The sequence below is a fragment of the Heteronotia binoei genome, chromosome 2 (genome assembly GCF_032191835.1).
Source record: "Heteronotia binoei isolate CCM8104 ecotype False Entrance Well chromosome 2, APGP_CSIRO_Hbin_v1, whole genome shotgun sequence".
Lineage (NCBI taxonomy): Eukaryota > Metazoa > Chordata > Lepidosauria > Squamata > Gekkonidae > Heteronotia > Heteronotia binoei.
Window position 1 is genome coordinate 88,097,609 of NC_083224.1, and position 24,618 is coordinate 88,122,226.

A 24,618-nucleotide genomic window follows, 5' to 3' on the forward strand; every position below is an offset into this window, starting at 1 on the left:
AGGGGTAAAGGAGAGGAAGCAGAGGTGCTACTTCTCCTCTGAATCTGTTACTTAGGCTATTTTCTTCTCTGCTGTCCTGATAAGGAAAATAAGACCGTGAGAAAGGGTTGGGGGTGGGGTGGGGAGAAGCAGCTGAAAGGGTTAGTATTCCTTTGCAAACACCTCCTTCTCCCCTCCAAATTCCCTCCCCTTCATGCATATTATTCAGTACACATGTGGTTGGGAATTTGTTTTGCTGGCATATCATCCTAAGAAAGAGAGAGAAAACAGATTAGCTCCCTTTAAATTAGCATCTCTAGTAATAAAATACCTCCACCTTGGTATTCAATGCATATGACCATCCAGGTGTTTACTATAGAATCTCACTTTATCAGAGGCAAGCAACTGTGATACAGTTGCACCTGGCAATATGGTGAAGTTAGAAACAGAAGCATCCCTCTGCCCAAGTATTTCAGTTCTCATGCCCTGTGACTCAGTGATACAAAACAAGAGCCTGTGGGGGGAGGACTGCAAAAACCGACAAAAGGCTTATGTCTATTAAGAACTCCAAGCCAATCTGAAGATAAAGCAATAAAAGCTAATTAAACCACATTAAATACTAGGGATGCCTGTATGTGTAGCCAGTTTGTACCATTTATGATCCACCAAGCCAAATACAAGCCTGTTGGCCATATATTGTACTTTGTCAGATGCTTAATATCCTCTGCTGTTTTCTTCAGAGCCAGACAAGTGGCAAAAACATGAGGGCTATTAAACACCTAAGGTGAACAGCAGTACATGGTTGGTGAGCTGTGCAGTCTTGGTAGATCATGACTTTTGTAAGCCTGATGTACACCAGTGCACGTAATAGTTATTCGTCAGCTTTCACTGGATTTTCCTGCACATCCCCAACCTATACTTGGGAGGTTCTTGCACATGTTTAGACAACCGTCTAATTTTCAGTGACACCCGCCCTTTGCTTCTGCTTTCAAGAATCATCAGAGTATAAATTACAACATAGGAAAGCCAAAAGCAGTCCACAGGCAACCGGCAGGCCAACCCAAACCATTCCAAAGGATGAACAGAAAAGGGGCTATAACGTGCAGCCAAGAAAGTCAGGATTAGAATAGTGAAATTGGCTAGGTCATACAATATTATCCAAACAATGTAGACTATCATGCCCTTTGTGTTTCGATTCCAAACAGAATAGATGAGTAGGAAACTTACAGGATAAGTTAGACTAGCCAGGAGAAGTGCTGTATAATAGTAATATATGATCATATCCTTAGTAATGCGTAGGCGCTTCTTTGCTCGATCCAGGTGAGCCGTTTCAAAGATAATATACATATTGGTCATTAGAATCGTGTAGATACCGGCTACAATAGACCCTGTTTTTGGCAACATGCCACAGAAGCCATTTGTACAGAAGATTATCATTCTGCCTTCTCCAATGGTACCTTGAAAAACAAAGACAACTAATTCAGTCCAGCAGGGCATGGAAAATGTTTCCATAATTATGTGCAAAAGATAACCCAGATAGTAAACTAAACACATTTTAGAAAAGTAGATGAACTTTTGGAGAACAAGAGGATATCACAATTTGTTAACTGTATTGGCAAACAGATGAGTTATAAGGAACAGTAAAATTGTGCATCTTAGCATGACTCAATGTTTGTTACCACCAGAAAAGCTGGTGTAAGCTAAAATATGCCCATTTAACGCAATGGAGAGGAGAGAGACAAGCATGTAGATGGCCGAACTCTCATTATTTATTGATATAGTAAAGTATGACCAAATGTTTCATAGAGTGAATAAGCAATACCACCACCCAAAGATAACCTTGTTTAAAAACAAGATGTACTAAATTTACTGAGCAATCTATGATTCTTCTGCGTAATCTGGGAGCTACAAGCTGCTGATTTAAGTCCCCTAAGTCACATATACTGGAAAAAAAATAAGCATCAGGGACGCTGTGCTATCCCTACATTACTACAGTGCCAATACAGAACTATTACCATAACACGTTTAGGGATTAGGACCAGGCAGCATCAATGCCATGTCAGGGGAGAAGCAAGACTTACTTGGTATCCTAAGTAGGGATGGGCATTCGATTTAGCTGAACCGAATAAATCCCCAAATACCCCATGATTCGGAAGTATTCGGCACCGAATACTTCCAAATCCAATTTTAAACCATTACACGGGAACCATATGCAGCTCCCCTGAATACCTCCAAATCAGTATTCGGAAGTATTTGGAAGTCAATGGAAAAGGCAGGAAAGGAGCTTTTGCAGCCTCAGGGAAGCTGCTTTTCTCCTTTCCCACCTTTGGAAGCCTTTTCCCACCTCTCCCATAACCCCCCTGGGATCAGGGAGGGAAGGGGAGGGGGAGAGGAGTCCCAACAGTCAATCCAAAGCATGCATTTGCGAAGTGCATTGCAATGTATGCATCTTTGCAGGGCTGTTGTATTGCTGATTGGCCAAGTAAACATTGTTCTCTGGCCAATCACAGAGCAGTGGTATTTTTTTAAACTGCTCTGTGTACGGCCAGAGAACCTTTTTAAGGAGTCTGCCTGGCTGGACTCCATTGCTGCTGCTGGTGGTGGACTGCTGCTGTGACTGAGAGATTGTGCTGCGCTGGCCCTTTGGCTTCAGCTGCTGCTGCTCTCTTTCACAGCCTTGCCTGGCCTGCCTGGACTGGAGAAGACAGCTAAAAGTAAGTCTTGGGGTTCTTCTTGTTTTTATTTTACTTAGGATATAAGTAAAAGGACCTTTTAAAACAAAGTTCCTTTACTTATCTAGATTTGGGTGGGTAGCTTATTTGGGGTTAGGGGGTTCTGCTGGGGGTGGGGGAAGGAAGGGGTTGCCTATATCTTACTTTAGCAAGAGGACTTTTAAAAGTGCTGTGTCCTTTTACGTTCCCTGATTTCTGTGGGTGGCTTGGAATTCTTGAGGTTAGGGTGAAGGTTGTTGGGGGGAGGTTGTTTAAGTTGCATTTGTTAATTCAAGTTTTTAAGTTAAAGTTAAGGTTTTAATAGATTTGTGGGGTTTGTTGGTTTGTTCTGCTGTTGTATGCTTCCTGTTGTTCCTTACCCTTCTTATTCTGTTTCTTGAGGAGGGGGCATGTTTGGTTTGACTTGAGGGTTTTTTTGGGTAAAAGTTAAGTTTTTAATAGATTTCCTGGTTGGATTTGTTCTGCTGTTGTTCTGTTTCTGGAGAACCAGCATGGTTGGTGTGCTTGGCCAGCTCTTCCCATGTAATTTGGGGCAGGGCTGGAGAGCTGGCATCTGTAGATTGTGTGATCTGTGGCAGGGAAGCTGGCATCTGGGTGCGAGACCCAAAACCAGCATGGTTGGTGTGCTTGGCCAGCTCTCCCCGTGTTATTTGGGGCAGGGCTGGAGAGCTGGCATCTGGGTTTGCTGCAGCCAAGTCTGCAGAGCAGACCTTGAGCAGATTGTGTTTTGTGTGCCACTGAAGTTGGCAACTGGGTTTATTGGTGCCAGGGTGCATATAGAGTAGAAGATATTGGATTTATATCCTGTCCTCCACTCCAAAGAGTCTCAGAGCGGCTCACAATCTCCTTTACCTTCCTCCCCCACAACAGACACTTTGTGAAGTGGGTGGGGCTGGAGAGGGCCATCACAGCAGCTGCCCTTTCAAGGACAACCTCTGCCAGAGTTATGGCTGACCCAAGGCCATGCTAGCAGGTGCAACTGGAGGATAATCAAACCCAGTTTTCCCAGATAAGAGTCTGCACACTTAACTACTACACCAAACTGGCTAGATAGATGGATTTAGTGCATTGGGGTACTATAGAGATTCTCTGATTTGAAGTTAGGTTTGGCTTTGGGTGCCCCAGGAATTGGACCCCTGGTCCAATTTTTTTTGACCTTGTGGGTTTTGTGTGGGAGAGTCCCCTGAAGCTGCACAGCAGTTTTGGAGGTTCTCCCTCAAACCCCTTCCCCTCCATAGGGTATAATGGTGAGATAGGGGCACCCTCTTTGGGTGCCCCTGGAATGGGACTCCCTGGCCCAATCTTTTTGGGACTTGGGGTTTTGTAGGGGAAAGTCCCCTGCAGGATCCCTACAAATGTGGAGGCGCTCCCTCAAACCCCCTCCCCTCAAGGCAGCTTCCAATATACCCTATGTTGCCATTGAGTTCAATGGCCCATAGGGTATAATGGGGCTGTATATTCGGGAATAGCCATATATCTCCCGTATATTTGGCTATTTCTGAATACTAGTATTCAGAAATATGCAGTATTCCGAATATTTTGCCCCCCATATATTTCCGCATCTGAATATTTTCAATTTTTTTTTTACATCCCTAATCCTAAGCTTTTTCAGACTTCAGCCCCCTCCAATGGCGGAATGTTACCACCAGAAAAAAAGATATCAGCGAAACCATGCCCATTTAACTCAATGGTGAGGAGAGTGAAGAGCATCTAGATGGTCTAACTCTCATTATTTATTGACAGGGTCAGACCTCGACTGTTTGGCACCATAGGCAAGGCTAACTACTTGGACACACATACACACTGATAACCAATTCTATCCTATGGGCTCAAAGGATAGAATGGGGAGATCAGGCTGCATTGCAGCATGACACTAGCGGAGGGGTTTTAATTTTAAACCCCTTCTATGGGGTCATGCCACAGCAGTGGCCCGATCTCTCCATTCTATCCTATGGGCCCATAAGCTATAATGGACTCCATTCTATCCTATGGGCCTAGGGCTGGCCCTGCCACTAGGCAAACGAGGTGATTGCCTAGGGTGCTAGTCTTTTGAGGGCATTGAATTGGGCACCCCCCCATGTGACTCGGTGACATTATCAGTTCAGGGGGGATACCAGAAGTTAGTTTTGCCTATAGTGCCAATCTAGGGCCACCCCCGAATTGGGCTCCCCTCCAATTTGCTGCTGAGCCTTTTATGGCCAAGCCACTGGGGGTGGGTGTTGCCCACACACCCAGCAAGGAGCCACCAGCAGCACCGCTGCAGAGGAGGAGGGACATGGGCCAGGCCAAGCCAGGTGCTGCCAACTGGGGTGCCTACTTGGGAGCACCAGGAGGTGCTAAAAGGAGCAGTGGGGGTGGGAAGACTTGCTGAGGAGAGAGAGTCTTCCCTCATGAATCTCTGAGTGGAGAAAGTTCCAGAATATGTGTGGGGGAGTTTAAAGGCAACTGCAGTATAGCAGCAGCCCTGCAAACCAAAGCTGGACCAGAGTTGTTATGCATGTGTGTATGTCTGTGACTGTGCACAAGCTGGTGAGCAGCCAAACAAGGTGGGGGTATTTATTTATTATTTATTTATTACATTCAATTTATATCCCACCCTCTCCGCAAGCGGACTCAGGGCGGCTCACAACATTATACTACAATCAATTCCAATAAAACATATAAAACCATAATTTACTTATTTCAATTTTAAAACCATTCTATGGCGCTGCTTCAGCACAATATAAGCGGTATTGAATTCTCTAATGTGATCACCAGAATTCTATATGATGTCCGGTGGCAGCCCTTTTTCAATTAAACAGCAAAAGCCTGCTTAAACAATTCGGTCTTACAGGCCCTGCGGAATGCAGACAAATCCCGCAGGGCCCTTATGGCTTCTGGAAGGGTGTTCCAAAGTTCTGGTGCTGCCACCGAAAAAGCCCTAGATCTTGTTACATATAACCTGGCTTCTTTTGGCCCAGGGGCGGACAGCAATTTTTTTGTCCCTGATCGCAGTGCTCTCTGGGGGATATATGGGGAAAGGCGGTCCCGCAGATAGACAGGCAGATAGAGAGGCAGTCAGTCAGGCTTTGTGTATGTTTCTATGTGTATCAGAACACGTGCCCCATTGGAGCTATTAATTTAGCTATTTCACTTGTCAGGGCCATGCGTGTGGCAGGAAGAGGTGATAAAATCCAACTGGTGTTGGGAGGGGTGGACTAGAAGTGGGGCTTTGCTAGCAGCAACACAGTTGAGGTGCATTGGAGCATGCAATGCAAACAGACAGTCTGATGTTGCCCCAAGGGAGGCAGACCCCTGAGGTCACTGCTGCTGGAGCCAGCATAGCCCTGTCCCCCGGCGTGCACATCTGGGCAGCAGCAGAAGGCAGCTGCATTGGTCTATAGTAGGACCAGAAGATGGCCAAGGGGCTCCTAGTTCTGACATGGTTTCAATTGTTGCAGGGAGTTCATAGTAGACAAGACTTTATCAGCAAAATAGCTTGTACAAGCCTCACAGTCTATATCCAATTCAATACTATTTTGCTTTGCCTATATCCAGTTCAGTACTATTTTGCCTTGTGGCAATGATGCCAGAGACCTAATTGTTCTAAATAATTGTGCTGAGCATGAGCTCATGGACACAATGATGGCAGCCTTCACTGCCATCTCTGATTTTCATAAAGGACCTATAGGATGTACTTGTAACTTCACCAAGAGTATGCTACCACCCTCATTCTAGCCATCTCAGTTCCATTTTCATTTCCATTTCATCCTTTGTAGCTCTGGCACACAAAGTTTGACATGGGGATGGAGAGGGCACCGGTGGGGCAGGGGACTGCATTGATGGCTTTGGAAAGCTGCTTTGCCAGTTTTCCACCAGCTCATCTAGCGAATCTCCAGGGGGTATCAGTTCCAGGAGACCATTCTGGAATCCATTTGGATGCATAAGTCAGCTCACTGCCTGAACAGGGAGGTTTTGGAATGATTACCTGGGCTTTAAGGGCAAAATTGTCTGACCATGGCACTAGATCAGGATGCATCAGATCCACTTCTATCCTCATCCCCAAAATAAGATTCAGATGTGGCCTGCTTTATTTGTAGGGGCTACTACAAATTGGGAAAGCCCCAGTGTTGCCATGGATAGTACTAAGTCCTGGGTCTGAGAAGAGTTCACCTCATCAGCATGGACACTGATGTCCTCCAGAATTAACAGTCAGATCTAACATTAAAGCTTAAACTCGGCACAATGCTTACCAATGCATCTGAAATAATAAAACAGGCTGGAATTCTAATAATTCTAATTCTTACACTGGTTCACAGTCAATACAAGTGGCCTATGATCATTTCAAATAGTTCCATTAACTTAGCGCAGAGGTTCCCAAGCTTTTAAAGGCTGCAAGCACTTTAATAATTCTGACACAGAGTTGCAGGCACAACAACAAAATGGCAGCCACAGAAGACAGGACCACAAAATGTCAAGCAGTCAGATCATGCATAATTTTGTGGAGCCAACCACAAAATGTCAGGGAGTGAAGTCATGCATAACTCTAACAGTAACACTTCAGCATTTCAGACAGCTCTGTTTAACAGGATGCCTTTTAAAATGAGCATAATGTTTAAAAACATTTTCTTGCATACACACAGTTTACCTTCAGTAATGCAGCAAAGATTGTTGTGCTTTAACAACAGCTGCTGCCAAAGCAATTTAAAAAAAATCCACATAGCCAGTCAGAAGCCCACTGAACAAAAGCCCCACCCAGTCATGCCCACTTGGAAGGCACCAGGAAAGGGGTTGGATAATGCCACGATGCCCACAAGGGCCATGTTTTGAACTCTCACAATATCCTGTAATGCCCCCCCCCCAATGCCACACTATCCCTTATCACAAAATTATGCATAAGCTTTTCTCTTCCCCTGCCCTTTTTATCAGGCTGGATGGTAAGGGAGGGGAGGAGAAAGAGAGGGGCAATGGGGGACTGATTGATGGGGCCATAAAGGTTTCACAGGGGGTTGATTGGTGGGTCCTGGGGGCCCCCTGTAGCTACAGGCCTGAGCTGTCTGTACTAGTAGCTGCCACCATTCCTGGGGCAGTGAATTCCACATGTTAATGACTCTGTGGGTGAAGTACTTCTTTTTATCTGTTCTAAACTTACTGTTCATTAATTTCATTTAGTGCCCATTGTCAGGTACAAGTCGCTGACAAGAATTTGGCTCAAACTTGTAGTTCAGACACTGTCTATTGATTTTCCTAATAGTGTTGATTTTGCTGATGAATAGTCAATTATTCAATGTATATTCATATTTATAAAATAAATACATACATACATATATAAATGTATATTCAGATATCTATAACTACATTGTTTTATGTGTTCATACATGTATCAACATACACCCATATATTCATGACTGTACTGATCCACATATTACAATATCAGTATTTGCTAACCCTCACATATACTCATATTATTTTAAAGATCTAAGTAGAATAGCATTGGTAACAAAGGAGGCCACAGTGAAGGGTAAGCAAATGTGGGAAGCAGGGGCATAATTTCAGTCTCCCTGGTTATGGAAGATAGGTACCAATGAAAGATGTCTGTAAACTGGAATGCAACCTTGGAGAAGAGTAACACCATAGTCTTGGGAACTAATTCAAAAAGACTTTTGAGCAGGAGATGTTTAGGTGGGAAGAGTGATAGGTTGTTAACCTACAACCTATATTTGGTTTCATTTTAGGACAGTCTGGCAAGGTCAGTAGCCTTGTGTGCACATGCAAGTTTGCTATATGTTTCTTCATTAAAGTTTCTTCTGCTATTACTCAAGAAGTCTTATGATAGATTCTGGGCAAAACCTTACATATTGCTAGACTCGGGGAACTTTATTCTATGTGCAAATGGCCCTGGTCCTAACATTCACCCAGCATCATGAGCAAAGCTGGAGAAACAGGAAGGGGGTTGCCAACACAACAGGACCCAAGTCCAATGTGGAAGATGAGGGGGGGGGACTACTGGGCAGTTGACTGCCCAGCTGGGTCCTGAGCCTCCCACCTGGCAAAGAGGACTGAATCAACTCCCAAGATGCTGATCAGAAGGAGCAGTGGCGGCACTCCTGACAGGCAACAGCAGGAGCGGCGGTGAGGACCCATCATCAGGCAGTGACGATGGGAATTTCCAGCTGCCAGGAAATTAGAACAACCTGCTGTGAAAGGCGCCAGACAGCAAGTCTGAGGTCTTGATGCACCACCACGGGTGAGAACTTCGGGAACTTTATTCTATGTGCCAATTGTCCGAGTGAACCCCAAGTTTCACCACATAAAGGTGCAAGCACTATTAGACTCTGGGTGCACTCAAGACTTAATCACGGGGCTGAGAGTGGAGACCATTGAACTCCTGGAGCCCATCAGCTTTGAGTGGATGGATGGCTCCACTAAGAAGGGAGAACTATGCACTCTAGAGACTGAACCACTCCTGCTGGGAATGGAGACCCATTGGGAGGAATGCACATCCATAATAACCCCATTGGCTAACTTCCTGCTGGTCCTCGGGGCTCATTGGCTAAGAGACCACAACCTGTATGTGTAGTGGACTGAGCAAAGACTCTATTTTCCTGACAAATGAGGTATGGAATGTAATTGGGAAACCCAAAGGGGGCTGAACCTTCCTCTCCTCCTTGAAATAGTCTGTTTGACCAGGGAGGAGTTAGTAAGTGAAGTCCTGGAAGAGTATAGAGACTTGAATCAAGTATTTGAAGAGAGCGAGGCAGACGAGCTTCCCCACCACAGAACTACAGACTGTGCTATAGAGTTACTACCGGGGGAAATTCCTGGGCTGAGGAAGTTCCTGGATAAGAACCTCGCCTGAGGATTCATTAGACTGGCAAACTCCCCCATGCCACCCCCCCAAACTTTTCCAGGCCTGAATACATGGTATCTATGTCTAATGCCTACTTGATACTGTTACATTTTCACTAAGCTGGTCTTCCGAGATGCTAATTTCTGGGTGCATATATGTGAGAGGAATGAATGGAAGACTGTCTTTAATACCACTCTGGGACAGTTTCAATGCTGTTTGGCTTACAAGGAACCCCAGGAGTATTTAGGATTTTGATCAATGAAATGTTGCATACATTTCTGTACAAAGGGGTGGTCATTTGTTTTGATGACATGTTAATATATTCAGAGGACTTCCCTTCCCATGTGAAACTGGTGCAAGAAGTTCTAGCTACCCTATATGAAAACAAGCAGCTTGCTAAATTCTCATAGTGTGAGTTTGACAAGCAAGCATGGACTTCCTCAGGTACCAAGTGTCCAGAGATGGCTTGGGGATAGACCCTGCAAAAGTTAAATATTTTTAAAAGTTAAATATACTTCTGCCACACCTGTTTCAAGCCTTTATCAATGAGGGATATTCCACAATATTTATTGTGCAATTATGTATTGTATAAATACTGTGGAATATCCCTCATTGATAAAGGCTGGAAACAGGTGTGGCAGAAGTCAATGACCTGTCCAGGGGATTCCAGCTTCTTTCTACATGAGAACATTGAGTGCCTTTGCATCTATTGGAATTGGCACCAAGTCCATTTGGATTCAAGATATGATCACTTTTTGATGTTTTTCTTCAAGGGACTTGTTTCTCTTTATTGTATTGCTATCTTGTACAAATATTAGTATTTTGTCACTATAACCTTAGGGTTGTGCTTGTGTTTATATCTCACCTGGAGATTGACAACAGTAGTTCCCCAGGAGGAAATAGCTGGTTTGGAGGGTGCCCTGTATGGCACTGGACCTGTCTGAGGTCCCACTCCTCCTCAAACCCCACCCTCTCCAGGCTCCACCCCTTAAATCTCCAGGAATTTCCTAACCTGGAGTTGGCAACCCTCTTTATCTGCCCCTCTGACTTCAGCTTTCCATCACCTACCCCCCTCACTGCAGCCTCCACCTAGGTAAAGGACAGTATCTCTCCACAGTGGGGAGGACCAAAGCAGCTTACATCATTCTCCTCTCCCTCCTGTGATCTGAACAACAACCCTGTGAGACAAGTTAGGCTGAAAGTCTGTGGCTGGTCCAAAATTACCCAGTCAGCTTCCACAGCAAGAACCTGGGTCTAGCAGACCCCACTCTGAAGCCCTAACTCCTATGCCTTCCTCAAACTCCACCACAGAATCTCCAGGAATTTCCCACCAACCTGGAACTGGCAGCTGTAGTTAGGAATGGCCCCAATGAGTTCTCCCTCAGAGTCCTTCAGTGATATCTTTCAGGCTAACACTCTCTCTCTGATAATGTTGTTGGTCTTAAGCACAGGACTTCAATCTGTCTCTGTCTCTCCCTCCCTGTTTCTCTCTCTGTATCTGGCTTGCTGGTACAGGATGCCATTTTCCCCTCTGTCTCTGTTTGTTTCGCTTCCAGAGGAAGATAGGGAGGAGTTCTCAGCCAACTGAGGGAGTCTTCAGCCAACTGAGAGAAAGCCTTCCCTCCTCCTCCCTCCCTAAGCCTATTGTGAGAAGGCTTTCTCTATCGCTTTTTCCCTCCTCCTCCATTCCTCAGCCAGTTGAGGGAAGGGTTTCTTTCTCTCCTCTGCAAAGCAGAGCAACAGGTGGCTTAGCCAATGGGAGAATAGGGAGAGTCATAAACTGCTAGAACCAAGGTTGGTTGCTGTTGACTGACAGAAGCAACTTGGTTGGCTATCAACAGCCATTTAGGTGGAAGAGAGGAGTGGAGTCAACCAGTCTCCCTCAAAGATCAAAATAGGACTTGAAAGGGCCTCCCCCATTGCCTTTTATTGAGATAATCAACTTTGGTTGCTTTTTACTGAGAGAAGCAAGGTTAGTTGCCTAGCAGCAGCCACTGCCTAGCAGTTTCCCCAGAAGGCCAATCCACATCTGTCCAAGGCCAAGAGTGGGTGGGGAAGAGCAGAGTCAGTCAGTGGCAGGCCAAAGGTTAATGTACCACCCAGTCCCAACCAGTCAGGAAGCTCAGATTTGCCAAGACTGAACAGCTTTTAAATATATTGGATTAGTTTAATTGCATTCTCAAGTAGTCAGTAACTTGAAGTTCAACAGGAATGATTGCAATCGGAAAATATGTAGCACTAGTGTTGTGTATGCAATTCATTGCATTGATGCTGGGTTGCTAGTTCCTGACTGGCTCATTGGAGCCTCTAGGACTGAGCTTGGGAACACTGTAACAATGGGAAACAGGATTATTTTATTTATTTATTTCCACTCTGCATCTTCCTGGGCCAATAGCAAGCTGGTTACACAGGAACATAAGAGAAGCCATGTTGGATCAGGCCAATGGCCCATCCAGACCAACACTCTGTGTCACACAGTGGCCAAAAAAACCCAAGTGCCATCAAGAGGTCCAACAGTGGGGTTAGAAGCCCTTCTGGTTGAAATGATTCAATGATGTTCTAGCGCAGGAACCTGAGCTGTATATAGTTGGCCCCATTCTCTAGTCTTAGTTTAGTCTTTGCAATGCTGTAATCACTAATAACAAGCTGTGATCACTCTACCACAAGCCTCTTCATGCATCGAACCCAGTGTTTTACACTAGTGACGAGGATGGGATCCTGTTGAGTCAGCCTATTGCTCAGCTGCACGGCACCACGTTCCAGTGCCCCATGCTCTCCCTTGAAATGTACCATGACTGGGATCATGGATGTGGCTCCAGGACACTTCAACTAATTCAACTCCTCCACCGCGAACTGGGAGTCCTACGCCTCCTGCTTTGCCTTCTTCTGAGAGTCCTCCAACATCACAGACAATGTGAAGAAATGGGCCACCTTCTTCCGCATCTGCGGCCACTTGATGTTCGAGATTCCCCGCTCGCTGATGGCTCTGGCCGACCTCAAAGACACTGGAACACTATGTATTGGAACACTATGAACCAGCTACAGGAGCACTTTGCTCCCAAACCCTCTGTCATAGAGGCCCACCACAAGTTCTCTGGGAGGAACCAGGCAGCTGGGGAGTCGAACACTGCCTTTGTTACAGCTCTCCAGCGAGCGGCCCACTACTGAAATTTCAGCAACTTGGAGGAAGCCCTTTGAGACTGGCTGGTGTACAGCCTCAAGAACGAGCGAATCCAACGGAGGCCAAGAAGGATCCCACGTTCCAGGTCGTGTTGGAAGAGGCCGTCGCCATGGAGGCTGCCGACCAGTTCACCACCAAGGTGAACCATCAAGGTCAACCAGTCACAGAGCCCATCAGCTTTGCAAAAGGCCCGTTACAGCAGCTCACCATGTGGAATCTGCCAATGAGGACGAAGAGGTCCTCTAGATGCCCAGCCCAGCTCCCTATGCCACCCACCCTACTACTGCTCCTCACACAGCTGTCCCTGCCGAATGCTGGACTAGATGGGCCATTGGCCTGATCCAAAATGGCTTCTCTTATGTTCTTAGACAGGCATTTTCAGAAGTGATGTGGGAATCTTCATTGCAGTCTTAGCATGAGCCAGCAACAGAGATCATCTTAGCTCAAGGTATCAAATATTATGGTATGTATGCAAATACCTTTAAGCTCCCTGCCTTTGAAGTCTTGTTCAAGACTGTGTGAGCCAAAAAAAGAGCTCAAAGCTATCTGGTTCCATATGTAAGTTAGTATTCAGAAGACAGCATCCAGATTTGCTGAAACAGGGAGTCACTATGCAAATATAGACAATAATATGTTTTAACAATGTCATCAAGAAATCAGTCCTAATTTCTGCTTTTCTCTAAGCTCAAACAACTATAAGAACAGATGATGTGTAGCTAGGCTTAAACCACGAAAATAGCTTTTAGTTTTGCTCTGCCCTAAGTTCTTGTGGTGGTGCTTTCAGTTGGGGTGGTGGTGGGGGAAACAGTACAGGAATTTGTACAAGGAATTTTAAAACTGACTGGATGTCATCTCACATTCAGGGAACTCCATGGTGCCTTGGTACTCACACACACATTTTCTAAGGCCTGGCAAGTGTTTTTAGGAAATGGGGGGAGCCAAGTAGGGCTTCTGCCAACAAGGCTTCTGACTGGCTGTGCAGATTTTTTAAAATGTTGCTTTGGCACCAGCTGCCACTACAGCACAAGGATCTATGCTGTGTTATTGAAGTTAAGCTGTGACAATAATTTTATAGCCGTCTCTGCCTCCTGAATCTGCTGCACCCACTATACCATGTCAGAATGCGCCCACAGACTCAAAAAATTTGGTGACCCCAGGTCTAGTTTCTTTGCAAAGGAAAACAATATAATAAATGTAACCTCAAAAAAACAATAGTACTTTGTTTCTGTCCACAGCAGCATTCTATTGCCCTCTAGTGGTGACTAATGCAAGAGAAAAATGGTTGCTTGATTTCTGAAGATGGTTTCGATTGCTGTGTGCCTCTGCCTCCTAAATCAAAGCTTTTCCTTTTTTTTAGTGCTTAGTTTGAAACCATTCTGACTAGACTGTGATTGTACCTCTATTTTAGTTGAAAAATGGAGGAAAAAGTAACTAGACAAATGAAGCATGGAAAAGTACCGATCAGTCACTGAAGAATGTTTGAAATAGTACTGATTTGCAGCAAATTCCTGGTGCATACACAACCTAAGTACCCAGTACAGTTTACATTTCAAAATACAAAGGGTCAGCTTGGACTGTGACATTAAGCAGTGTACATAAATTGGCCTCACAGAGGTAGCTACACTATACAAATCTGCTCTGGGGGAATCTTTTCAAGTATCCTGACTGCTTCTTTAAATAATTAATTGAAATGACAGAATCTTTGGGTCAGGCACCACACAACTGTGCAGCTTGGTACACTACCCAGGGCTCATTTTGGGCAGGAGCTCACAGGAGCAGAGCTCCTGAACCTCTAAATTTTATTGTGTTCTTTCTTTCCTATCTGCCCTCCTCCCAAATACTTGCTTCTGGGCTCCATTATTCAAACCCCTTGTGAGAATTTTGCTGAACTCTAAGATTTGACAAACTTTCTAATATTTTCCCCCACAAAAAATAGGAAAATATTTTTTAAAATATGATGGGATTAAGGTTTTATTATGACAATCATAAATCAGGAAGATTTAAGGTAGTTGCTGAGCTTATATAATTTAGTACACCTTTCAGTGATGTCAGGGGTGTGTGGCATATGCAAATGAGCCATACAAATAAGTTGTACTAATGAGCTCTGGCACCTCTTTTTCTATGAAATGACCCCTGACACTACCCCACTATAATACAGACAATTAGATTGTGGTCTATCATGAGGAAAAACGTAATTTGCCTTCTTGAAAACCAAGGTGCAAATGATCTGGCCTAATATTAGGCATCTTTACCCATCCAAGCCAAAGACTGAGGCTGCATTAGAAAAGTAGCAAACTAAACCAGAGCAAACAAACTTGTAACCTGAAGGCATTAGCCTTAGTTCATTAGTTCAAGCAGTATACCAGTTCTAGGTTAGCTAAAAGAGGACAGGAAAAGGAATTAGTTTCTCATTGCTTATCTCTTATCTCAGCCATATATATATATATATTTTCTTTTTAGGGCTGCTAGTTCTGAGATTCTGAGCGCTGGAAGCCTGTTTGCTGTTTAGGGGTTTCAGAAACAGTTTAAAGCGGATGGGATGGGGAACAAGATGTTTACTGTTTAGGGTATTCCGAAACAGATCAGGGGGGTGGGGTGGGGTGCTAAGCTATATTTTTTGTAGGTTCCAGCATGTTTTCTTTAAAAGCAAATGTCATGTGACCTATCATAACGGTCACAAAACAATCCCACTTAAAAACGGTGGGATTTTGGCAACTCTGAGGAACTAAGATATGCAGAAACAATATTAGTTTGTAAATTGAAAAAAGGCACCCTAACTTCAGCCCACCCCCCCCCCAAAAAAATCCTCTGCCTAATGAGGACAGTGCATGCTCTTTGCCCTTGAACCATTCAGAACTAGTTAAAGAAAATGAGAAGAAATTGCCGTACTCATTGCCTTCTTATAGTTCCTAAAGGAAAAATTGGACAAGGTGGAATTTTCAAATTGTTCATTTCTTCTACTGCAATTTCTTGTGGGCCCCCAATGTGTTTTGCTGGTAACCTGTATATTTTACAGGCTAATTCTACTGCTGAGTTGGAGCAGCATTATAACTATAATTGAAAAATACATCTTTATATGAAACCATGCAGTCTGGGAGTGAAGATCTGGCAGTGTATTTGTTGTACCTGAAAGCAACAGCAAGTGCCATAGTGGTGGAATTAGCCAATCAGAAAGCAGATCAGTAAGGTTAAGCTGGAGATGCCTAGGGATGTGTATGAATGTATGTTCACTGTTACTCTTGCTGTCACAATTAGTTCTTTTCTGTAGAGTTCAAGCCTCAGGATTATTTTGCCTTTGAGTGCTCTTCTTTGATTGGTCATCAGACTGTACTAATGTTGGATGATGGAAAATCAGGCCCACTTGTTCTCTAAATGTTAAATAAGCATACAAACCATAACAATTCAGTTCTGGTAAACCTACTTCTGAAGCCCTATACAGATCTAAATAAATAATTTCTTAAAAGTCTCTGTGCACTAAAATATCAATATTTATGAGAGTCACAATTTTGCAAGTTTCTATGGTTAATCACGGCTGAAATTAAAACCCATACTTCACCTTTCCTCTCTGATATAGTTCCTCTGATCACATCTTCTCCTTAGTTCTGTTTAATTAGTACTATTATATCATAAGACCAGAACTGTGTTTGTTGTAACACATTTTCTGTGAAGAAAGAGGGAAGGAGTAATGAAACAAGTTCTATGCACTGATCTGTATATTTTTGCCATTCAGCACACCTAACCTAGCCATATTTTTATTTATTTTATTTTATTTTATTTTATTCGATTTTTAGCCCACCCTTCCTGTAGAACAGGCTCAGGGTGGGTTACATCATAAAAACAGTCAACAGTAAAAACAGTAAAAGACCAATTTAAAATATATAAAAACTAAAATTACGACTAAGATGGTAGATTCTGCTCACAGATGTGACCTATTGTCCAGGTCCAGCAGATCTTGAAAACACAAGATTGTCAGCACTGTTCTTTTTAGCACTGTTTTTTTCTTACAGACATGTTCTGAACCTTGGTCTCCTGTGAATGTATTGTAAATATTTGGTTCCAGTGATAAATAAGCCTCCAAACTGAAGAAAGATGGATGAAACATCTTGATATCTAGAATAGATGTCTTTGAAAGGGCTTCTTTTAGTTCCATGAACTAAATACTGGAATATTGTCACTCCTTTGTGACTGGAAAGACTGCTTTTGAACTGTCTTCTGTTAATGTCTTTTTACTACATGCTCTTTTCTATTTGAAGTTCTATGTGCAAGCTTTGTCAGAACACCACTGACCTCTATGTTACACTGTCTTGTTGTTTAACATTTATGGTGTCTCTTAGCGGTTTCTTTACACAGCTGTACGCTAAGATCTTAGCGAGAGAAAAAGGGCATACGGGTCCTGGCCAAGGTCTGAGAGCAGGAGAAAGGTGCTGAGTTAACTGCCTGCCCAGGCATACTGAGGCTCCTTTAGGTAGCTAGACTTTAATTCTCACCCTGGTGGTCTTCTCCTCCGACAAGGGGGATGACAGCGCTGAAGAAGTTGACAAGGGGGATGGCAGCACTGAAGAAACTGACACCTTCCAAGTTCCAAAGAGATCAGGCTAGCCTGGGCCATCCAAGTCAGGGTCACTTAGATATAGTAGAGACAAAAGCAAGGAAATAACCAACTACCAAATACCCTCCATTTAGCAAGGATATGGCAATCCTCCTCAAATTTAGTGGGATGAGGATAATCAGTGGGACACAGTGATCTCTGGATATAAATTATATCAGAAGGATAGGGAGGGAAGGGTTGAAGGTCGGGAGGCTATGTATATTAGAGAGGATATACAGCCCAATAAGATTGAGAAGGTGAGTGAATTAGATTCACTTCTATAAATGCTATGGGTCAAAATAGTGGGCCCAAAAGGAAGCTTAACTCTGGGAGTTTGTTATTGTCTACCAGATCAGAAGATAGAGGATGACTGCAAAATGATAAAAGAATTAAAGATAGTGGCTAGACAAAAAAAACTGTGTTGTAATAGGTGGTTTTAACTACCCATACATTGATTGGGTCAATATGTGTTCTAGTTGGGAGAATGATTGCATTTCTAGACACTTTCAATGACTGCTATGGTCACAGAACCTACCAGAGGAGAGGCAATCCTGGACTTGGTCCTGAGTAATGCCCAAGACTTGGTGAGAGATGTAAAAGTGACTGCACCGCTTGGGAACAGTGACCATAGTGTTGTTGATTTTATCATTTGTATAAATAGGGAGTTGCCTAAAAAGATCAACACAACCACTTTTAACTTTAAAAAGGGGACCTTCTCTGAGATGAGGGGGCATGTGAAGAGGAAATTGAAAGAAAAAGTTAAAAAGTCCAACAGGAATTTATTTGCATATTAGGCCATATTAGGCCATGCCACCTGATGTCACCATTGTTTCACATGGCTTTTTTGTAGAAAAAGCCCAGAAGGAATTCATTTGCATATTAGGCCACACCCCCTGGTGCCAAGCCAGTCAGAACTGTGATCCTGTGCGTTCCTGCTCAAAGAGAGCCCTAGTCAAAACCCTTGGGGAAGCTTGGAAACTATTTAAAACTACAGTCCTAGAGGCTCAGATAAAATATATGCTACAGGTTAGGAAAGAAAAGGTCCCCCGTGCAAGCAGCAGTCGTTTCCGACTCCGGGGTAACGTTGCTCCCACAACATTTTCACAGCAGACTTTTTACAGGGTGGTTTGCCATTGCCTTTCCCAGTCATCTACACTTTCCCTAGCAAGCTGGGTTAGGAAAAGCACAAATAGGTATGGAAAAAGGCCCGCATGGTTAACAAAGTAATGGAAGCTGTAAAAGGTAAGAAGGATTCCTTTAAGTAACAGAAAGCTAGTCCCAGTGAGGTTAATAAAAGGGAACACAGGCTGTGGCAAATAAATTCAAGTCTGTGATGAGGCAGGCAAAAAGGGAAATATTTGGAGCTTATTGCAAAAAAACATAAAGACCAACAATAAAAATTTCTTCAAACACATTAGAAGCAGGAAACCAGCCAGGGAAGCAGTGGGGCCCTTGGATGACCAAGGGGTAAAAGGATTACTGAAGGATGATATGGAAATGGTTAAGAAGTTGAACGCATTTTTGCCTCCATCTTCACTGTGGAAGATGAGAAGTGCTTGCACACTCCGGAACCACCGATTTCAGGAGGGGTGTTGAAAGACCTGAGTCAGATTGAGGTGGCAAAAGAGGAGGTCCTACGACTGATAAACAATTAAAAAACTTATAAATCACCAGGCCCAGATGGCATAAATCCAAGACTTCTGAAAGAACTCAAAGGTGACCTTATGTATGACAAAAATATGTAATATTTCATTAAAATCTGCCACCATTCCTGGGGACTGGAAGGTAGCTAATGTCACCCCCATCTTTAAAAAGGGTTCCAGAGAAGATCTGGCAAATTACAGGCCAGTCAGTCTTACGTCAATACCAGGTAGGTTGGTGGAAAAAGTTATTAAAGAGAGAATTAGTAGGCACATTGATGAACAAATGTTACTGAGGAAGACTCAGCATGCGTTTTGTAAGGGAAGATCTTGCCTTACTAACCTGTTACAGTTCTTTGAGGGAGTGAACATACATGTGGACAATGGGGACCCAACAGATGTTATTTATCTTGACTTCCAGAAAGCTTTTGATAAAGAAGTGAGGTGCCACAGGGCTCAGTACTGAGTGCGTTGATTTTTAACTTGTTAATTAATGATTTAGAATTGGAAGTAAGCAGTGAAGTGGCTAAGTTTGCAGATGACACTAAATTGTTCAGGATGGTGAGAACCAGAGAGGATGATGAGGTGCTCCAAAGGGATCTATCAATGCTAGGCGAGTGGGTGTTAACATGGCAAATAAGGTTCAACATGGCCAAGTGTAAAGTAATGCACACTGGGGCCAAAAATCCTAACCATAAATACACGTTGATGGGGTCCAAACTGTCGAAGCCTGACCAAGAGAGAGATCTTGGGGTTGTGGTAGATAACTCACTGAAAATGTCGAGACAGTGTGTGACTGCAATTTTAAAAAGGCCAGTGCTATGCTTAGAATGATTAGGAAGGGAATTGAAAACAAATCAGCCAGTATAATCAATGTATATACCCCTGTATAAATCAATGGTGTGGCCTCATCTGGAGTACTGTGTACAATTCTGGTCACCACACCTCAAAAAGATGTTATAGCACTGGAAAAAGTGCAGAAAAAGGCAACTAGAATGATTAAAGGGTTGGAACACTTTCCCTATTTGGCTTGGAGAAACGTCGACTGAGTGGTGACATGATAGAGGTTTACCAGATTATGCAAGGGATAGAGAAGGTAGAGAAAGAAATACTTTTCTCCCTTTCTCATAATACAAGAACTCGTGGACACTCAATGAAATTGCTGAGCAGTCAGATTAGAATAGATAAAAGTACTTCTTCACCCAAAGGGTGACAAGACAGGATTGGCGAAACATATGGTGCAGACTTCCATCGGTGACTATTAGCCACAGGTTATAGATGGAACTCTCTGTCTGGGGCAGTGATGCTCTTTATTCTTGTTGCTTGGGGGGCAGTAGTGGGAGAGCTTCTAGTGTCTGGCCCCACTGGTGGACCTCCTGATGGCACCTGTTGTTGTTTTTTTGGCCACTGTGCGACAGTGTTGGACCAAATGGGCCACTGGCCTGATCCAACATGGCTTCTCTTATGTAAACCTTCCACATACTCATCACCAATTAATGTTATTTATATTGGGAAAGTATCCTGTCTTTGTAACCATTTTCAAGTGATCCCAAAGGAACGTGTTCTTTTGCGGGTGACCTGCTATTGCTTGTGGGAGTTAGGGAAAATGTTCCCACCCAGAAATGTCCCTGGAGCTCTTGTACTCCAGCTGAATGTCGTCTATCCAAATAGGCAGTCTCCTATTTAGGACTCATTGTCCTAAATATAATTCTTCTGTTTAGTGTGGGCAGGAGGTTGTTAGCTAGCCAGCCACTCTTACACTTCTAAAGTACAAGTCCAGGCTTGTCTCTGGTTGGCATCTATGGAATTCACTGCCATAGGAGGTGGCGGCAGCTACAAGCATAGACAGCTTCAAGAGGGGATTGGAGATACATATGGAGCAGAGGTCCATCAGTGGCTATTAGCCACAGCGTATTGTTGGAACTCTCTGCCTGGGGCAGTGATGCTCTTCTTGGTGCTTGGGGGGGGGGGCAATGGTGGGAGGGCTTCTAGTGTCCTGGCCCCACTGATGGACCTCTTGATGGCACCTGGGCTTTTTGGCCACTGTGTGACACAGAGTGTTGGACTGGATGGGCCACTGGCCTGATCCAACATGGCTTCTCTTATGTTATTTTATGTCAGGCAGTGTATTGCATTTATGATATTTGAAAGTATATCTGATATTGCATTTATTATATTTGAGATTATATTTGAGGAAGGGTGTTTATGGTTTTCTAGCTATAAACTGCCCATTAGCAAGAGGAGAGTTCTCACTGCTAACAGTGGAACTGAATTAGAGCTCATCAAGAAACTAAATACTACTTCACATCCTGTTTTAAATAGGGACTTGGATTTCCCAACTCACTATTATTTCTAACTCTTCACAGAACTTTTCAGAAGTTTTAATTGACCCTTCTTACCATATAACATATTATAACCCTTTAATGATGTCAATTTATTTATTTATTCTTCAATTGGTCCTTCCCAGATTATTGTCTTTCTGCACCATTGAGATAGGCTGGAATCTTTGACCCATCCCATCATCCATTATATGTAATAACTTGACCTGTTCTAGTCCCTCACACAGAGAATGATTTAAGACGGGATTCTCACGAAGCCTCTCTTTGCCCCCCGTTTTTCCCATCTTCCTCCTCAACAATAGTTTTCCCTATAAAATGTGGAATACAATCTCTTCTTCACAGCATCTGAAGAAGTAAGTTCTGACTCATACAGACTGATGTTGGAATAAACATTGTTACTATTTAAGGTGCCACAGGACCTCTATTTTATATTGTTATAACACAACAACCCTTTTGGGAATTCCATATTACTTCCCTGCCCCCATCCCCTTGGCAGCAGCCATTTCCCCATCCCTGCATCACTTGTTTTTTCAGGGTTTTTTTTTTTGTTATTTTTATATTTGTGTGTGTATGCATCTGGAAGTCATGGTAACCTCTGGTGACTGACCCCTACTGGAGGATATTCAGAGAGGCAACTGAATAAAGCCTGCCCCTGTCCTTCCAACTGCTAGTATTTCAAGATGTCCCATCCAAGTACTTGTGTCATGATTTTAGGCCTAGTATGGCTTACAGGCCTGGAGAAACCTACATCTCCCAGGATCCCTTCTGTCCCCTATTGGGTAGCAGAGTTTTTGGAGGGAAAACTGGCCCAGAGGGGGTGGGACCTGGAAGGGAAGAATAAAAGATCCAGCTACAGAAGAAGGTTTGTTCTTTCTGGGAAAGGCTGCAGGAGAGAAGCAGCAAGAGCGTTTCTTATTTCACTGTTGCACTAAATGTTTTACTACCCACTTGTTTTTGAGCACTCATAATAAACTGTTGTTACTGTTAAACTGCCTGGATCCTCACATCTCTTTGGTCACGGGCAGGCCTTTTTTTGAGCAAGAATGCGCAGGAACACAGTTCCAGCTAGCTTAGAGTTCCAACTAAAAAAAAAAGGTCTCTGGCAGAGGGGAGGCAATAGACAGCCATGTGCTCTCAGACTGCACGCTCCATCCTCTCTGCCACCTCCAGCGGGCTTGCAAAGAGAATGAGAGACATGGAGCCGCCCACAAGTGCCCTCTCCCAGGAGAAGTTGGGCCTGCTGCTGCCTGCTCCACTGCATGTGGCGCTCTCTCTCCAGCCGTGTTTGGGGGGTATGTGTGTGAAACACGCACCTGAAAGTGACCAGCACTGCTAAAACAGCGCACTGAGCTTACTGCAAGGGGAAAGCGGTGGCGCAGCAGCACTGTTGTGTGCCGTCCATCGCTCTCTCATCCCTCCTGCCCTGCACGGTGATGTTACTTTTGGTGATGTCATTGTGCCACATGCATGCGATATGAGCTCCATAGAGGGAGCTGGGGGGGCACAGGGGGCTGCCTCAAGCGGCAGAATCCCCAGCGCTAGCCCTGACTGTTCTGCGTTGATATGTGGGAAGCAATCTACTGAATTGGGTGGTGTCACTTCCAGTGATGTCAGGGGTGTGTGATTTAATATGCAGATGAGTTCCTGCTGGGCTTTTTCTACAAAAAAAAGTTCTGTTCACGGTTAAATGGTACTTGCTAGTAGGGAAGTTACAGGGATTGGATGGGTGCTCCGGGCCCTTCCAGACAGACCCTTACCAGAGTGGTGGCAGCCAGTAGAAGGCCCTTCCTGGTCCCCTGTGGCGTGACAAGTTGCCAGAGTTTACCCTGCTTAGCTTCTGAGATCTGACAAAATCAGGCTTGCCATGGCTATCCAGGTCAGGACAAATTCTTCAGGTTTTTTCTTTTAATCAGACATTTAACATTGTTATATCACTATGTTATAATTCCCAATTTTCGCTTGTAAAAAGGTAAGTCTTAACTCCCTTTTGTTGTGGAGATATGCCTTTCCCTTTATACCTCTGCAACAAAAGGAGTTAGTTGTAAAATGAAAGATGGGACCTCAGAGACCTTGTTATGCCTATTGTTGTAACATGAAGTAGGAGGAAAATTGCTTCTTTGGGGAAAATGGCTGCCATATGGAAAGGAGCGGAAAATGTAAACTTTTCCACCCATGTGGCAACCACCCAGGCTTTGCAGCAGTCTTTCACTAAACTTTGGAGCCGATTTGGGAATGACTGGGGGAAAGCCAAAACGCTTCCCAACAGATTAGAACCTAGGGCCAATAACCTTGTAGAAATGGCCACACTTGCAGAGAGGAAAGCTCACTAGGGTTATTTCAGAGTAAATGTGGTTAGGATCCTGCAGCAGTAAATGCCAGCTGTCAGAACTGTAGCCAGGGCAGGCTCAGGGGCAGCACCCCTACCCAAGCTTTCCTAACCTTAAAAGGAAAATTAGGGAAGATTTGGTGGGGTGTTGCAGATTCTATAGGGGGCCTCACCCCTGTGCTGCCTTCCCTCATTGACTGCGGCCCTGCCAGCTGATCCAACAAAAATGAGTTTACAGTAGAAACAAGCCTGAGACAAGAAAAGAAGTTATTTGTCAGACTGCTTGATGAAAATGGTTATATCAGAAATGCTACACAAGCTGCATTAAGACACATAACCAGGGATAAAGATCTGAGGCCTTCCCTTAGTTCGTCTTCTACAAAACTGCTGTAGAAGATGAACTAAGGGAAGGCCTCAGAGAGAGAGAAAAGTAGACATGTCTATTTGAACCTATAGCATATAGGCAACTATACTGAGTATGTTTGCTGTTGCTTCTCTATCCCCACCCCCACAACTTTAGCTGAAATTTAAACAACCTAAGCCTAATGTTTGGTGACACTGACCAGCTCTCTCTCTATATATATATTCATAACAAATGTCCCATTAAGGAAGGGTTGACTTACTTCCTCAGGAGCCTGCACAAGGTGCTACCTAAGTAACTCCAGAATTGCAACGATGTGCAGCGAAACAATCTGTTGAGACTGCTCTTACAGTTTTTAGCCGAGGAGACTGCGAACATACAATTAAGCACATTAATAGCTGCCAGGATGTTTACAGAGACAGACGGCTTCGGCACTATATAAGTGCAGTGTCAGGATAAATCCTTTACTGCATGGTTTGACCCAGCCGCCGCCTCCGTGCGCCAGACCTCTTACGCCCGCTTCTCTGCTAACTCGGACAGTTTTGACAGTTTAACCGCCTCCCCGCTTCCCCGCTCACGGACTGCACGTGGCTTCCCCCCTTCTCTGCCCCTCCCCTGCTCTTTACATGAATTATCCCGCCTC

At 44.1% G+C, this 24,618-nt stretch overlaps 1 protein-coding gene across 2 annotated transcripts; it reads right to left on the minus strand.

The window, feature by feature from the left end:
* Nucleotides 1–331: 331 nt before the first annotated feature.
* TMEM217 (transmembrane protein 217) lies at nucleotides 332–24,574 on the minus strand. Of its 2 annotated transcripts, XR_009555101.1 has the most exons (3): nucleotides 24,238–24,574; nucleotides 16,278–16,382; nucleotides 332–1,436 (listed from the first exon to the last, which is right to left on the minus strand). XR_009555101.1 is itself a non-coding variant. In XM_060233286.1 (2 exons), the coding sequence occupies exon 2, from the start codon at nucleotides 1,414–1,416 to the stop codon at nucleotides 865–867; it is 552 nt and encodes a 183-aa protein (XP_060089269.1). In that variant the 5' UTR covers nucleotides 1,417–1,436; nucleotides 16,278–16,382; the 3' UTR covers nucleotides 815–864. The 2 variants fall into 2 exon arrangements, 1 of the variants encoding a protein (XP_060089269.1); XM_060233286.1 differs by lacking the exon at nucleotides 24,238–24,574 and having other exon boundaries at nucleotides 815–1,436.
* Between the last annotated feature and the right edge of the window lie 44 nt (nucleotides 24,575–24,618).